This window comes from Mauremys reevesii, linkage group 3, assembly GCF_016161935.1.
Source record: "Mauremys reevesii isolate NIE-2019 linkage group 3, ASM1616193v1, whole genome shotgun sequence".
In the NCBI taxonomy this organism is placed as follows: domain Eukaryota; kingdom Metazoa; phylum Chordata; order Testudines; family Geoemydidae; genus Mauremys; species Mauremys reevesii.
The window spans coordinates 193,640,510-193,656,783 of NC_052625.1; the positions used below are offsets into that span (position 1 = coordinate 193,640,510).

The 16,274-nt window shown below is 44.9% G+C and overlaps 1 protein-coding gene across 3 annotated transcripts in view; it reads left to right on the forward strand.

Annotated features, from left to right (window-relative positions):
- Positions 1 to 16,274, forward strand: part of LOC120400208 (24-hydroxycholesterol 7-alpha-hydroxylase-like) — a 52,545-nt gene that overhangs the window by 24,226 nt on the left and 12,045 nt on the right. For all 3 annotated transcript variants that reach the window (XM_039528618.1, XM_039528620.1, XM_039528619.1), the window contains exons 3-10: positions 667 to 841; positions 3,447 to 3,596; positions 4,450 to 4,543; positions 5,952 to 6,050; positions 9,080 to 9,170; positions 11,680 to 11,813; positions 12,640 to 12,735; positions 14,938 to 15,026. In XM_039528618.1, the coding sequence (XP_039384552.1) occupies positions 667 to 841; positions 3,447 to 3,596; positions 4,450 to 4,543; positions 5,952 to 6,050; positions 9,080 to 9,170; positions 11,680 to 11,813; positions 12,640 to 12,735; positions 14,938 to 15,026 (928 nt within the window). The remainder of the gene's footprint in view (positions 1 to 666; positions 842 to 3,446; positions 3,597 to 4,449; positions 4,544 to 5,951; positions 6,051 to 9,079; positions 9,171 to 11,679; positions 11,814 to 12,639; positions 12,736 to 14,937; positions 15,027 to 16,274) is intronic.

Genomic DNA, 16,274 nt, shown 5'->3' on the forward strand with positions numbered 1-16,274 from the left:
GGTAATGTCCTCAGCTGGGCCCTGGTGATGGTGGTGTCACCCCCGTACCTCCACCAGGCTTCCCCTCCATGCACTGCTGTCCCCCAGGGCTGAGACCGAGGGGAATGGTTTCCCAGAGTGCACAGCGGCACCTGCTGCGGAGGAGAAAGTGCAGGGAACAGTTGAGCAACAAACACTTAGATCCCAAACCACTTACAGCTTTATAGATTAACAGTAACTCCTTGAACTCTCCCCTTACAGCCCCATCCCCCAAGCCTAGCAGGAGCTCAGTGCAGGTAATGGAGCAGCGATTCTGGATGCTCTCGACATGAAGTTCCAGAATGTGCTTTGGAACTGCCTGGCACGTAAATCAGGGGAAGTGTCTGGCATGTTTATTTACAAGACTGAAGCTTTATAAGGCAGAAGGAGGAAGTTCCCTACTGAGCAAGAGAAGTAAAACTTAGTGGGGTTTGGGTGTTAACCATTGCTGATCCCTTTACACGGTCAGAAATGCAGGCTGTGGGAATAAAATCTTCATGGGTATGAATTTCACCCGTAGAGAATAAGATTGCAGTAAACTGAAACCAGTATCACAAGTAATATACAAAACAGACACTTTTGACATTTAAAATTTACCTTGGCTAGTTTCCAAAACCTTTACACCTCCTCCCTTTTTTGTATTTAAAGCTTCAGTTCCTGCAGAAATCTTTTATCGGAACCATAGCAGACTCTATAGCATGATGAAAGGAAAAATGGGTACCTCTAGCCTGTACCTTTTTGCTGGGACTCTGTGTCAAGAATTACATGAGCACATGGACTGCTTGGGCACAGCAGGAACTGAGAATCTCAGTGATCTAATAAGGTATGTGACTTTTATAATCGTGCTCTACTGAACAGATGTCCATGTTCTTTGCTAAATAAATAGTAGCTGCAGCAGTGACAGTATTATTAAGTCTGCAGGTGGAGATTGGGCTGTGGGATCCCAGAAGAAACTCCTCCAGGAATGCAGAGCAAGCCGTTCATTGTCTTGCTGTGCTAGTGGCTTAGAGCTGGCTAGTGCAGCTCATAAAGTGATTGGGTCTGGAGAGGGTGGGGGCTGGGACTGGCTGCCATGGAGAAAAATCTGTTAAAAGTTTTGAAAAAAGGTAAGCACAGCCTCCTCTACTTACCAAGGTATTTGCCAAGGAGACCTCTAGTCAAGGCTTCACACGTCTAGGAAGCTTCTCAAGTTACATTGGCAAGCACTGGCTCATGCACCCCTTGGCAGAACTAAACAATTCCCATAAAAATCCGGAGTGATAAAAATCCTGTCCCCAGTGAAGTCAATGAGAGTTCTGCCATTGATTTTAGTGGAGCCAAGATTTCATGCCAGGTGCGCAAGAAGTACCTGGCTGATAGTCTAATATTCTGCACAGATTTTCATACCACACTCATGACCACAGTATCTAAGCACCTTCTTATAGTTGCATTAAGCAACGTGACTAACATCTGTCAGGTGTGTGTGTTCTCTCATCCTCTCCCCAAGGGAGAAGCGTGTGCAGTGGAGTGTCTTTTTGGTAGGGAGTGGGTTGGTTTGTTTGTTTTCCATATAAATATGCCTGTTGCTATATTAGAGAAGGCAAGGTCAAGAACTACACCTTGCACTCGGAGTGGAAAGTGATGAGGTTTATGATGGATCTCAGTTCTTGGGGAAGTTTATTCCATATTTGCCTGGGCAGAGCCGCAGCTGTACACTTCTCACCTGTTGATAACGCAGTGCTTTTCCCCCAGTTGTGCGGCTCATATACACTTTGGCAGGCCTGTGATTATGTGGAAATGAAGCTGATCCATATTCGTAAAGTGAAGCATTCAGATGTTGTAGATCCAATGCCATTTGCCACAAGATACGTCTGCTCTGCACAAAACTTCAAGAGGCGTGTAGAGTACAGCTGCCCTTCCCCCCACCCCAGCCTGGGGATAAATAGCAGTGTGGATGGCGAAGCACTGCTTGGACATGCTTGAGCCCTGTGGATATGTACCCTATTTTTAGCTGTGTACTGTCCCACTGCTGGAGCCTTTCCCCAGCACCAGGGAAAGGCTCTGGCATGGGGGAGGCAGCTGGGAAAGGCTCTGGCAGTGGGGAAAAGCTCTGGCATCTCCCCACCTTTGCCTCTTTTTCCCCACCACGGGTAGCTGCCGGGCCTTTCTCTGTTTCAGGGAAAGACTCTGGCAGAAAGAAGGCAGTGGGGAAAGGCATTTCCCCCCTGCCTCCCCTCTGCCAGAGCCTCTCAGTGACGTGTTTAGCTTACTCACTGCAGTGTGGAAATGGCCTGTTTTTCACTGAGGCTCATAACTGCACATATTCTAGCCACCCCTGCCAGTGGTGTGCAGTGCAGACATATCCTAAAACTTAACAAACCAATTAGGTCATAACTAAGATAATCAACTGTAGAACTACATAAGGGGAATATAATAAATCTTGTGCTGCACGTCTTTATTATACACCTTGTGTCTGGTTGGATAGCTCAGTGGTTTGAGCATTGGCCTACTAAATCCAGGTTTATGAGCTCAATCCTTGAGGAGGCCACTTAGGGATCTGGGGCAAGAATTGGTCCTGCTAGTGAAGGCAGGGGGCTGGAATCGATGACCTTTCAAGGTCCCTTCCAATTCTAGGAGATTGGTATATCTCCAATTACTACCTATTACCTAAAATGGGGGCTGAAAGAACTGAAATACACACTGGTTGAAAAATCTTTATATTGCTGACCTGGAGCTGAAATGCATTCAGCCAGCAGATGGCGCTAGAGAGACAGCAGGAGAAATGTTGCTTATGCTATTTAGAGAGGCAAACAAAATGAAACCACCCCTGTCTCTAATCGTCATTAAACAGTAGCTGGAGCTCAGGGGAAGATGTGTTAGGAATTCATAGGTCTAATGACCCCCAGTGAAATCCGCTGGGGAGGTGTGCGGGGGGAAGGAGCAGACATGAGCAGGCTGGGAGGGAGGCGGAGAGGGGGGAAAAGCATCCCCTAGTCCAGCAGGACTCAGGATGGGAATGTAATGCAGCCAGGCATGGAGTTACATTTCTAAGCCCCTGCTGTGGGTATCACCCAGGAGAAGGGGTTCTGATGCAGCCACTGACTGGGGAAGTCCTAGCAAGGAAGCTCATTTGGAATCAGACTGATGGATAATGGGGATGGGGACAGGGTACTCCAATGCACAGGGCCATCCTGCGGCTACTCGGGAGAGTAAGTGCTCACTAACTGGTAAAATCTGACCACAAGCTGAGGGCTAGTGCAAGGGTTATCGATCACATAGGTCCCACTTAAACTCTGTGTTGAGGGCTTAAGTCCTGCTGGCCCCTCTACACAGGGGAGAATTTCATCCCAGCATGAGTTAAGGTTCCACAGTTAGGCCCAAAGAGTTACTTTTCTGTTGGTAATCAAACATGCCTGACAAGCTGTCTGTTGTTACTGCTGTTGTTACAGATCTGTCATGTATACAGCAACCGTAAATATCTTATTTGGAAAAGGCGTCTGTCCAACAAACAAGAGTGACATCAAGGAGTTTGAAGAGCATTTTCAGAAGTATGACGAGGGTTTTGAATATGGGTCCCAGATGCCTGAGTATTTTATGAGGTAACGGAGAGGGTAGGGGAATGGGGCAAGTCTTGAAACCTATTAGAAGTGTCTTATCCTGGTAACCTAGCAGCATTTCCCTGGAAAACAACGTTCTGCCTTTGACTTCATTTCAGTCAAATGCAGTGTTAGTTGGGCTTTAAATTTTGTCCATTTAAAAATTAGACTCCTGATTCTCCTCTAATGTATACTGGTGTAAAACAGGGATAACTCCACTGAAGTCAATGGAATTACACCGCTGCATGAAGAGAATCAGGCCCTATGTGCTAGTTTTGTAAAAGACGTCCCATCCTGTCATTTTATTCTCTTGGGCCAGCACTTCAGTATTCAGTGCCCAACCTGAGACATCTTGGGCCTTATTTTTAAGCACCCACAGACCTCATTGCCTTCAGATGGGAGCTGTGAGTGCTCAGCAGCTCCAAAAATCAGACCTTGTTTTCTCAGATTGGACACCCAAAAACTGAGGCACCCAAAGTTAATGGTCACTTTTGGAAAAATTTGGCTGAAGTAACCTGTCCAATGTCACACAGGAAACTGGTAGTAGAGCTGGCAGGAAAATCCAGGAATGCTGAGTGTCAGGTCCCTGTTCTGGCCATCAGACCATGTGTTTAGCTATTATGGGTTTCAGAGTTGCTGAGCATCCGCTGCAGGTGTTGACTCTACTTGACTCAACAGTATTGAAAATCAGCTTGGTACATCTCTCCATCAATGGAATAGTACCGAGGTGCTCTGAGAAGGCTTGGAGAGAAAGTGAGGAGTCCTCCTCCGTGAAGGTGATGTTGCGCTGTGCTGCCTGAATTGTTTTCCCAAATGCATTTCAAATCATTCCTATTTTATTGTTTTTTCTTCACAGAAACTGGTCTAAATCCAAAAAATGGCTTCTAAAAGTGTTTGAAAAAGTGGTATCAGACGCTGAGAGAGCCAACCCGTCAGACAGCGATTCCAAGGTAAATCTGTCAGAGGATTTTAAATAAAGTGCCGGATCAGCATTGCTGCAGTTATATTTTGTATGCAGGGATAAAGGACATATGGCGTTTCAGAGCAGGAAGAGACCATTAGGCCTAGCAAGCCCATCTCGCATAGATACACTTTAGGAACGTGATAGTGACTTCAAAGGCAGCAGGTTCAGGCCCATCATTTTTAACCTCACCGATCAGCTTAGTTTATTTTACTAGACTCTTGACTTGTCTATATGGCGATTTAACATGTTGTAAATACCCACCACGCCAGCCTGCTGTGCACAAACTGGCCATGTGGACCCCGCTACTGCACACTAAAAGTTTTGTAGGGCACTTGCAGTCGATCAAAACACGCTATGGAACTTTCAGTGCGAAGTAGCAGGGTCCACACAGTCAGTTAGGACATGGCAAATGCAGCTCTGTAGAGTCACATCCCCGCTTCCTGCACACTAAATTGCTGTTTAGACAAGTCCTTAGGTGTCACATGCTGCTCTTGAGAGTTCTGAGCGGAGTTTGGCCATCAAATTTACCTCCCCACTTTCAGCTGGAGGAGTCAAGAGAAGGGGGCTCTGGTTTGTGAACCATGTAAAATCTTTTACAAGGTATTTTGTAAGTGCTGGTGTAGAGTGGGTAGATCCTCAAACAGGTATTTAGGTTACTAGATAGAAGAAGGTGCTGGTGACTAAATAGATCTGAGGCGAGGTACACTCAGTTACAGCTACAATAGAGGGTTTGTTCCTCTACTTATTCTGCTTAGGTAATGGTGAAAATTCTGGTCAATGAATATTGTTACATACAAGGGCTGGCTGGGCCAGAGTACTTGAGATGATGGAACCTGCGTGGTAATTGGCCTTTTTGTTTTTGAGAAAACAGTAATAATTTTAAGATGTGGATCTCTATTAACAGTAACAAATACTCATGTGCCAGTGGACATCTGGGCATCCCAGGTTATTATTGACATATACCAGTGGTTGCTAGCTTTCATGTCTCATAATATATCAGACCAAGAATTGTGAATTTAAGCTTGACTCCCTTGCATGTCCACCATCTGCTGTGTAGGATCTTGGCCTCTGAGCCAGGCAGAAGACTTGTGGATATCTACATTGTCTCAGCATGAAATTCACCCCATACACATACCAGCACAAGGCCTCTACACCACATAAGTCACGTAGAGTCCTCACGAGACCCTTGAGTGGTGCAGAGACCTCATGTTGGCCGGCTGCACTGGAGTGAATTTCACTTCTTTGGAAAGCTCTTGTCTATCTAATTTGGCATTGAAGATTAACTAGCTTTATTTTTAATTGATAAACTAGTAGAAGGATGTACCCAATTTTTAGAAAACCAAACCCTAAGACACAAATATGTGTGTGTATATTTATGCTTTTACTTATAACAGACACTGCTGCAGCATCTCCTGGATAACTTATATGGAAAACATTTAGCTCCCAATTACGCTCTCTTATTGCTCTGGGCCTCCCAAGCGAATGCTATGCCTGTAAGTATGATGGCTGTGGGAACACTTTCATTCTCTTTGATTGGACCAGATCACTCCATATCTGATTTTTTTTTTCAATATTCGTCCTCAAAGAAATCCTGCCCAACACCTGCTTGATGGCCCATTTAAGGACCATCAGCTATACCAGGGGTCTCAAACTCAAATGACCACGAGGGCCACATGAGGGCCCGAGTACATTGGCCCAAGAGCCTCATTACTGATACCTCCCCCCTGCGGCCTTCAGCCCACCCCCACCCGCATACCACCCCTTCCATGAGGCCCCACCCCTGCCCCGCCTCTTCCCTGAGGTCTGAGGTCTCTATATACCAAATCCTGGACTTTATTTAGCACTGTTTAATGTTGTACAGTGACTGGGTTATGTTTATACCTTTGGCCAATATATTCCATCTAAATTAATACAACAGCTTCCAGGAAGGATTGGTGCTTGGGAGGAAATTCCATCACTGTACCTTTAAGGATCCTGGGCCAGGAGTTTTGCAGAGAGGGTGAGCCAAGATTCCTCTCGAGGGGGAATGAGCTGGAAGAGAGGGACTAGCATATATACTGCCTGTTCCCTCCAGGGCAAACGCCGGGGATATCAGCAGAGAAATGCTGGCCTGCTGAGTACCCTGAAGGCTAATTAAGGAGAAGGGGGCAGCAGAGGGAGCAGCTGGCAAAGGCCTTACTACAGACTAGCCCACAACTCAGCTACAGGGAGGAGAGCTGTGTACAAGACAATTGAATTAACAGGACCCAACTCCAGAGAAGAAAGCTGTTTAAGGGGACAGAGTGAGAGGCTAAATTAATGCAGCCACACTCTAAGGAGGAGAGCTTAGGGAAAGACTGAAAAGGCATAATCTAGGCCTAGTCTACTCTACAGTTAGATTGATATAAGGCATCATATGTTGACCTAACTCTGTAAGGATCTACACTACAATGCAGCATCCACCGATGTTACTCGTCCACTATACCGACTTTAATACCTCCACCTCCCTGAGAGGCGTAGTGCACAAGTCAATATAGTTAGGTCAATGCAGTGTCAGCGTAGACACTGCGTTGTTTACATCGACTGTTACTGCCTTTCAGAAGCCAGCCCACAATTCCCCACACTGACAGTTAAACCGGTGCAAGCGCTCATGGTGAGGACGCACGCCGCCGAATGAAATAGCATAGTGTGGGACATGCAAAAGGGCTTTAATTACTGCGGTGGCTGTACGTTGATATAACTTAGGTCGACTTAATTTTGTAGTGTAGACTTGGCCCTGGAGAAGGAACTGGGAAGGGTTCCACAAACAGGCGGGTTATAGATGCAGGAAAGAAGAATCTCATGAAGGAAGGAAACCGAGATCACTAGTTGGACTAAGCCTGAGATGATGAATGTCCCCAGGTGTATTTGTGCCTATGGCTACACTAGAGGGCTTACAGTGGAGCAGCTACACCGATGCAGCTGCACCTCTGTAAGCTCCCTAGTGTAGCTGCTCTAAGCTGTTGGGAAAGAGCTCACCCGTTGGCTTAATGAATCCATCCTGAAAGAGCGGCAGTAGCTATGTCCGTGGGAGAAGCTCTCCTGCCAACATAGTGCTGTCCACACCAGTGCTTAGGTCAGAGTAACTTACGTCGCTCAGAGGGGTGGCTTAGTCACACCCCTGATTGACATAAGTGGTTGTGCAGTCATAGCCTGACTGAGCTCCTACTTAGGCTGATGGCTCTTGTTAATAATAAATGCGACCCTTGAAAAGGGTGTGTTCTTTGATAAAAAATATTTGTATGCACTTGTTTATAAGCTGGGTGAAGGGAAGTGTAGTGCCACTCCTAACTGAAAGGGGGTACACCGCAGTGACCCCAGGTCATCACACACCCACAAAAGGAATTAGGTAATTGTGCGCAAACATTCATTTTGTACAAGGCAAAGCTTTTTAATATGAGACAGGAGCTCCTGTGTTTTGCGTGCCCAACAGTTTTGCCCTTCCCTGCATTTAAAACTTGAATTGCAACTCATTGGTTTGCAAAAGCAGCAAAGAATCCTGTGGCACCTTATAGACTAACAGACGTTTTGCAGCATGAGCTTTTGTGGGTGAATACCCACTTCTTCGGATGTGGAGGCATCCTTATAGACTAACGTCTGTTAATCTATAAGGTGCCACAGGATTCTTTGCTGCTTCTACAGAACCAGACTAACACGGCTACCCCTCCGATACTTGGTTTGCAAATGCATTTCAGCATTATATTCTCGCTAATCACCTGACTCTCTCTTGCACTGGCTCCCCACTGACTTCAATAGCCACTTCTGACTGACGAAGGTGTAAGTGGGATGAGACTCAGGCTCATTGCCAAAGGCCCTGGGATAATCTCTCAGACCACTTAGCAGTTTTTGAAACTCCTTCGCATACTCCTCATGTCCATCATGAATCAACAGAAGTCGCACATTGTTTTACGGCGTCATCCTCATCTGCTTTCCATGAGGGAGGGGCCCACTCCAAATACCCCATAAAACTTAGGGTGGTTTGGATCTGGACTTGAGCTTTGTGACTTAGAATCACAGATGTGGGGCTGGTGAACACTTCAACCTCCCTGGCCACACAATAGCAGATTTTAAGGTGGCCATCCTACAGCAAAAAAAAAATTAGGACCACCAGAAAGAGAGACTGCTCCAGTTCATCTGTTCATCTAATTAATACAGTCATCAGTTAACTAAAAAAAAGAGACTGTGAATGGCTTGCAGCAGACAGAGTCAGTTTCTCTCCTTGTTTTCCACCTCAGCTGCCTGACAGGGCCCCCCCTCCTCCTGATTGATCTCTAACCTCGTCTTCTATAGCTTGCTTCTTTTTTATATATATACACCTGCCCTGAAAATTTGCTTGCATCCGAGAAGTGGGTATTCACCTCCATGCTGCAAGACCTCGAGAGGTTGAGTCCCATCCCCCTAAGTATACCTAGATCACCCCGACAGGTCTCTAGCCTGTTCTTATGAGTATTACAAGTTTTAAAGCAGCTCTATATTTCCGAGTAACTTCAGTCTCTTTCTCTAGGTGGCATTTTGGACCCTGGCATTTATACTATCCCACCCTTCTGTTTACAAGAACATCATGGAGGACGTCGGTTCTGTTTTTGGCAAAGCAGGTAATAAACCAGAAATAAGTGACTGTCGTATTCTAGAACATACATTTAAAAAATAAAAATTTGTTCTGAATTTGTGCAGTGCCAAGCCCTGGGGTCCGGCTCCATGACTGGGGTTGCTAGGCATAACTGCAATACAAGTAATAACTAATATAGGGCCCAGGGCTGCCCAGAGGATTCAGGGGGCCTGGGGCAAAGCAATTTCGGGGGCCCCTTCAATAAAAAAAAAGTTGCAATACTATAGAATACTATATTCTCGTGGGGTGCCCTTTAGGGCCCGGGGCCTGGGGCAAATTGCCCCACTTCCTTTCCCCCCTCCGCACCCCCACCCTCCCCCTGGGCAGCCCTGATAGGGCCAAACCCTGAGATCTTTACTCAGGATTTGCTCATTTCTTCCTCAAGCAAAACTACCTGTTGATGCAAGCAGGGCCAGCTCCAGGCCCCAGCACGCCAAGCGCGTGCTTGGAGCGGCATGCCGCGGGGGGCGCTCCGCCGGTCGCCAGGAGGGGGCAGGCGGCTCTGGTGGACCTCCCGCAGGCGTGCCTGCGGAGGGTCCACTGGTCCCGCGGCTTGGGTGGACCTCCCGCAGGCATGCCTGTGGATGCTCCACCGGAGCCGCGGGACCAGCGGACCCTCCGCAGGCACGTCTGCAGGAGGTCCACCGGAGCCGCGGGACCGGCGACCGGCAGAGTGCCCCCCGTGGCGTGCCGCCCTGCTTGGGGCGGCGAAATTGCTAGAGCCGCCCCTGGATGCAAGAAATAAATAAAAATGAAGTAAGAACTCAGCAAGGATCTAAGGATTTGGTTCTTCAGGCTCAGGCCTAGCATTTGGGTCTAATCTTCTAAGGGTTTTCTTGTCAAAGGAACAAGGCTTGATTCTGACTTCAGAGCTGTTTCAAACTGTTATACTCCATTGATTTCAGTGGAGTTAGTTCTGGAAATAATGTTTGAAGCTTGTTTTGGTCTGTTTACCGTGAACCATTTATGCCCCCTATCATGTTTGACTTATTTAGCATTTGCCAAATCTCTCTACCCATTTTGTGTGTGCGCCCAATGGGAACCTTTGTGTATGGCTGGTTTTCCTGAAGGTTATTGTGTGCCATTGGGCCACAGAGCATTTCTGTGATGTTGCCTTGCTGTGCATTTGATCTGGCTGCCTTTCTTATTTAGATGTTTTATCATCTCGTGTTGTCATTCCTGCAGAGTGCTTCATTGCCTTCAATAGGCACCTTGTAAACTGCTTACAGCACATCAAGAAGTACAATGGCACAGCTACTTTCTATTTCACCATGCCTTCAGATGGGGTAAAGGCACAGTCTCTGTAAGGAGTGACTTCCCTTCCTGCATAGGGCTCTCCGACTCAGGGTCCTCAAGCTGTCCGAGGAAAAGTCCTGAGCCAGCTGCCTTCCCACTTCCTCCTGGGGGAAATCAAACATGACTAACTTCTAACTTCACAATGGAACACAGGGAAATGTACAAATCTGCGCCACTCAAGTAATAAAACATTTTTAAAACTGTCCTGAGAGTCAGTGAGCCTAACATAGTGGGTAAAAGTAAGATCTATAAACTTACTCAAGTACCTACTGTCTTACAATGGACTTTATGAACATACAACAAACCTAAGGAAATCAAATAAAGAACAGGGTGGGGACTGAAGTGCTTAATTAGTATTTTTAGTGCCCAAAATTGTGCTTGGATGCCTCACAGAACAAGTCAAAGCTGCTGCCCCAAAGAACGTGCCATCTAAATTCAGTGTGACACAGCAAGTCAGGGTCATAACTCAGATACAATAAATGAGTAGGGGAGCAGAAACACACCGATAACAGGGTCATGTGGTTAGGCAGTAAGAAATGTAACAAATTAAAGGTTCTGTGAATTTAGATGGGTTTTAAAAATAGGTTCAGTGAGATTCCGCACAGCAATAATATCTTCTATAACACTTTTTATCAGCAGATCTCAAAGCGCTTTACAAAGGAGGTCAGTGTCATTCTCCCTATTTTGCAGGTAGGGAAACTGAGGCACAGAGTGGTGAAGTGACTTGCCGAATGTCACCCAGCGGGCCAATTGCCGAGCCAGGAATAGAACCAAGGTCTCCTGAGGCCCAGTTCAGTGCTTTATCCACTAGGTCCCAGTATCCGTCTACACACATCATTTAACATGGTTTAAAACTAGAACTGGTCAAAATTTTACATACACTTCAAAAATTACCATTTTTCATCAACATTTTATCAAGTTTTTGTTGAGCTATTACAAGTTTGAAACTTATTGACCAGATATATTTAAAACCCTTACATGCTAAATATCAATATCAAAGTGCCTTAGCCAACCAGAATATAAAATCACGTTAAACTGTTTGAGGAATGCATTCTAGACAACACTGGAGATTCTAGAGGCACTCTACCAGAAGTCCTCAAGCAAAATGTTTCAGTGCATGATGAAATCTCATAACGCATGTGAAATCTTGTACTTCTTACTGTCTTATCCATACAATATTTTTTCTTATAATGCAACAGGTAAAGAGAATATTGAAATATCTGAAGACGACCTTAAGAAGCTTCTCTTAATTAAATGGTGCACTTTGGAAGCCATACGGCTAAGGTCTCCAGGTGCAATCACTAAGAAAGTGGTGAATCCAATAAAAATTCAGGTGAGGTTTGTTTTTACGTGGCTGTCATAGTTCATTGTAATCCTTCTAGAAGTCACCATCCCAAATGTATCTGGACATAATAAATTAGGCACATGGAACCCCAAACTTTATTTAAATCAGCTGTTTAAGAATGATTTTGCTCCCCACCCCCATCTTCACTTTCTGATTGAAGGAGCTGGGGAATGCTGCACTGATGCTATACAGGACAGGCACCAACAGGGCAGGGTCCAGCAAACAGATGGTCAAAGTCCCATCAGCTGTTGGAGGACTGAACTATGCTTTACTTCCTCTAGCTCTTCTTTCTCAGTGCATTGTGAGAGAAGGAGTGAGGAATCTCCTAAATAAACATTTGGGAGAAAAGCTATCTTGGTTAAAGAACTGGCATTACCACTCATTTAGGACATAATCCAAAGGTCATTTGACTTCAACAGGAGTGTTTCTATGGATTTCACTAGGTTTTGGATCAAGCTCTTAATGAGAGGATTACCTAGAGTTTACAATCCACTTCTGAATACAGTCCTTCAGCAAGAGCCAGGAAAGACCATATTTAACATTCCTGTTACATCTAACGTTAAAAAACCACTTCAGGCCTTTCTTATATTTAATAAAGAAGCAGCAACAACAAAAAAAAGGTGCAAACCCATTTTTCCCTTGCACCACACCCTTAATACACACAAGAGTGCTTTACCAGCTGCACTTCCTCTCTAGCAAGGTCTTTCATTCTGTTCTTGGTGAACCAGCAGCATTCATAATAGTATGTTTTGGGAGAAGACAGAACTTGAAATTTTCTAATTCTTTGCTTCAGAATTTTTTCTCTTGCTTTTAGACTTTCACCATCCCTGCAGGTGACATGCTGATGTTGTCTCCATATTGGGTGCACAGGAATCCAAAATACTTTCCGGACCCTGAAACATTCAGACCTGTAAGTTGCCTCTTTTGATGTATTTATTTTGCTCTCTGTTCTCCTTTTTGCATGTAATTAGATCCAAAACATATTGCGTACATCTTCCTTTAAGGTTGCTTTCAGCATGATATTTATCCTCCCCCTAGGATACCCCCTATAAGGGTTAATGCCCTAGTATTTATAGGGGAAGAAAGCATGCACAAAGAAGAGGGACCTGCTGGAATTTTTGTGTAATCACTGCCACTCTGAAGTAGCAAATTGTATCTTGCTGGTAAATTGCAAATACATATAGGACTTGATCCAAAGCCCATTGAAGTCAGTCAATTAAAAAACTCCCATTGGCTTCACTGGGCTTCAGACCAGGCTCAGTGCATTCCTCCACTTGACGTCTGTTTTATATCTTATCTCTATGTATTTTACCCATCTGCATTGGCTTCAAGTCCCTCCTCAAAACTCTCCTTTGCCATGATACCTACAAAGTACTTGCATCAATTCGGCTGCTGGTGTGCTGTGACCACTGCCCATCACCAATATGAGAGAGACAAGGTGGGTGAGGTAGTATCTTTCATTGGACCAACTTCTGTTGGTGAGAGAGACAAGCTTTTGAACTTACAGAGAGCTCTGGTCTATGACTCTTAGAAGAGGCATCTTCTGTGGCAGAACAATTTCACCTCTTTTTGAAGACATGTGAAAGATCTACTTAACCACAAGCTTTCCCTCTAGCAAACCTTTTCTACATGAAGGCCCTCTTAAACCATGAGTCAGGTTTGAACCATTACCCTCTCTGATTACATGGAAACTATCAAATCCAAGCACTTTCCTATCATCACAGAAGGCATTCGTGTGTGCCTTGAATCCAAAAGTCTTCACACATCACTTGGTTGCGACTACTGGCCTCCTCTCTTCTCCTGTGTTGGTCACTAGAAGGATCCCCAGGAAGATCACCAGCCTTCATTTCTCTGCCAGGCGCTGTTCTTGATTCCATTGCGTCTGCTTTCACTGGCGTAACTTCTCACATGGAATATTAGTGGGAACTTTCCAGCTTTCTTCTCAGCAGCCCTCACTGTTATTATCATAACGCTTGTATTAGCATTCCTGGAGGACGCCTTGCACCCTGTTCCCCTCACCTACATTACAGATATCTTAGGCCAAGTTCTTCGATGTATAGTCACCAGCCAGGACGGTCTATGTCAGTGTCTCCCTTACAGCGATTACATCTGGAGGTATGGTCCACCTCAGGCTATTTTGCCCTTAACAAATACAGACTTCTTGTTGAGGCTGACTAGATTGAGTGGATCTATAGATTTTTACCCTATAGTTCCATAATCATCCTATCTGTGGTCTCAGACCTCAGTGTCTGTGGGAGTGCTATCCAGTTTAGCTTTATTTATTTCGCCTGGTGACCTCAACTATTGTGTTAAGCCTCTCCACCTACTCCAGAAAAACAACAGTTTGTTGTTCATACATATGGAACCTAGCTGTCTTCACCAGAGAAGCTTCCACATTGGATTGCCTGGGTCTGTTACTTCAGAGACATCTCGTCACTTGTTAGGATGTCTTGATGCTACCAAGTTTCACCTTAAGAACACCCCCACCCTTGAATGCTAAGCTATATGGCTGTTTGGGGTTTTTTTTCCAACTTCTGTCTCTGTCAGTCAGTACCTTGATTTACCTAGTGAGCACCTAATGCTCACTCACTCAAACACTACTTTTATTTGGGCTCATTATCCTTGCCCTCCTCTCAGCTGGACTCTGTTAAGTGTGTTGGTCAGTAAGTGTGTTATTTTTCTCTGCAAAACTTCTTGGGACACAGCTTGTCTGAAAGATGCTATGAATAATTCAATTTGCATTGCCTGGTAGGACCTTGCAATTCAGGGAAAACTAAGGACAGACTCTGAATCAGCTTGCTTCTGTGGGGTAAGGGCCAGACTTTTTTAAAGGCAGTTAGGTGCCTAAATCCTACTAGGCACCTACCTGCTCCTTTAGGGGCCTAAATATCTTTGGAAATCTGGGCCTAAATTCCTGTCTTGAAATGGGCTTGACTAAATTACCTTGTTTACAAATCCATATGCTAGCAACACAGTGGCCAAGTAATCTTAACAGGTTGAAGGGAGCTTTATATGCCAGGATTAGCTGTCCCAGGTCATTTTTAGCCTGGAAAAATAATGTTAAGCTTATTTATACAAGGCTGATTTGGGAAAAAATGTTTTCTTCCCACAGGATCGTTGGAAAGAGGCAAATTTAGAGAAGAATGCTTTCTTGGACGGCTTCGTGGCATTTGGAGGAGGGAAGCATCAGTGTCCAGGAAGGTCAGTGAAACAGCTGGGGTTTATTTATTCCTAAACCCTGCAGAGAACAGCTTCCTCGCTGTGGGGGTCTTCTTACTTTGTCTCCAGATATATTGACATTGGTCAGTGATCAGTAGTTCAGTACTCTTTGGGCCTTGCCAGAGTTGGTGATAAGTAGTTGCACACATAGGAAAGGTAGAGTTAGCTGTGAGATAAAAGCAGAGTCTGAGACCAACGTTTTTGGGGCTCTGCATCTTGGGAGACAGAAGTCAGCCCGGTTCTGCTGCTCTCCCAGCATCTTTTCATCAATGGAAGGTTATTTCAATTACAGGGCATGTTAGTCTATGTGCGTGGGATTGTGGTGGTCATACATTCTGTCATTGATCTAAGGAATGTTTCTCCAGTCTAAACCTCTTCTCTCATTCCTCATGATCAACTAGGTTCCTTGCCCATCAGTCCAATCATATCACAACCCGCATTGAATCTAGTGACTGGCTCCTCTAAGTTTAAATTTCTTGTACTTGCCTTCAAGGCCCTGTAAAACTATGCCTTGTTCCATGGCAGATGTCATCTCCATCACATCCCCTTTCACTCCTTCAGCAAGCCTTCATACACCTTCATGCCCACTTCTTGGTTCCACGCTGTCCCCCGCCCCCCATTCATGGGACAACCCTCCCGTCCCAGTGAGCCACGTGCCCACCATTTGATGATGATGATCTTCAAATAGGTAAAAGGTTGTTATAAAGAGGATGGTGATTAATTGTTGTTCATAACTCTGAACAAAACATTAAATGATTCTTTCAAAAGTTTACAACTGAACATTGACTTAATATAGCTTTGAAACTTTACTATGCAGAAGAAAAATGCTGATTTCCTTTTTTTTTTTTTGGTAATTTACATTTAGTACTGTACTATATTTGCTTTTTTGGGGGGGAGGGTCTCTGCTGCTGCTTGATTGCATTCTTCCGGTTCCAAATGAGGTGTGTGGTTGACTGGTCAGTTTTTAACTCTGGTATTTGTAACTCTGAGGTTCTACTGTACATACATTTCACCATGATATTATTGACCAGTGAATTATTAGTTTTCAAGGCATATTTTTTACAAAGATTACTACAATAGTGTGTAGGGTGTGAATGCAGGGTGCATTTGCTCAATATGTAATAATGGCTGTGCTTGCTGTGAAATAACAGGTAATATTTACATATCATTTTTATCCACTTATCTGAAAGCACATTCCAAGGTGTGTAACATTATCCCCATTTTGCAGAT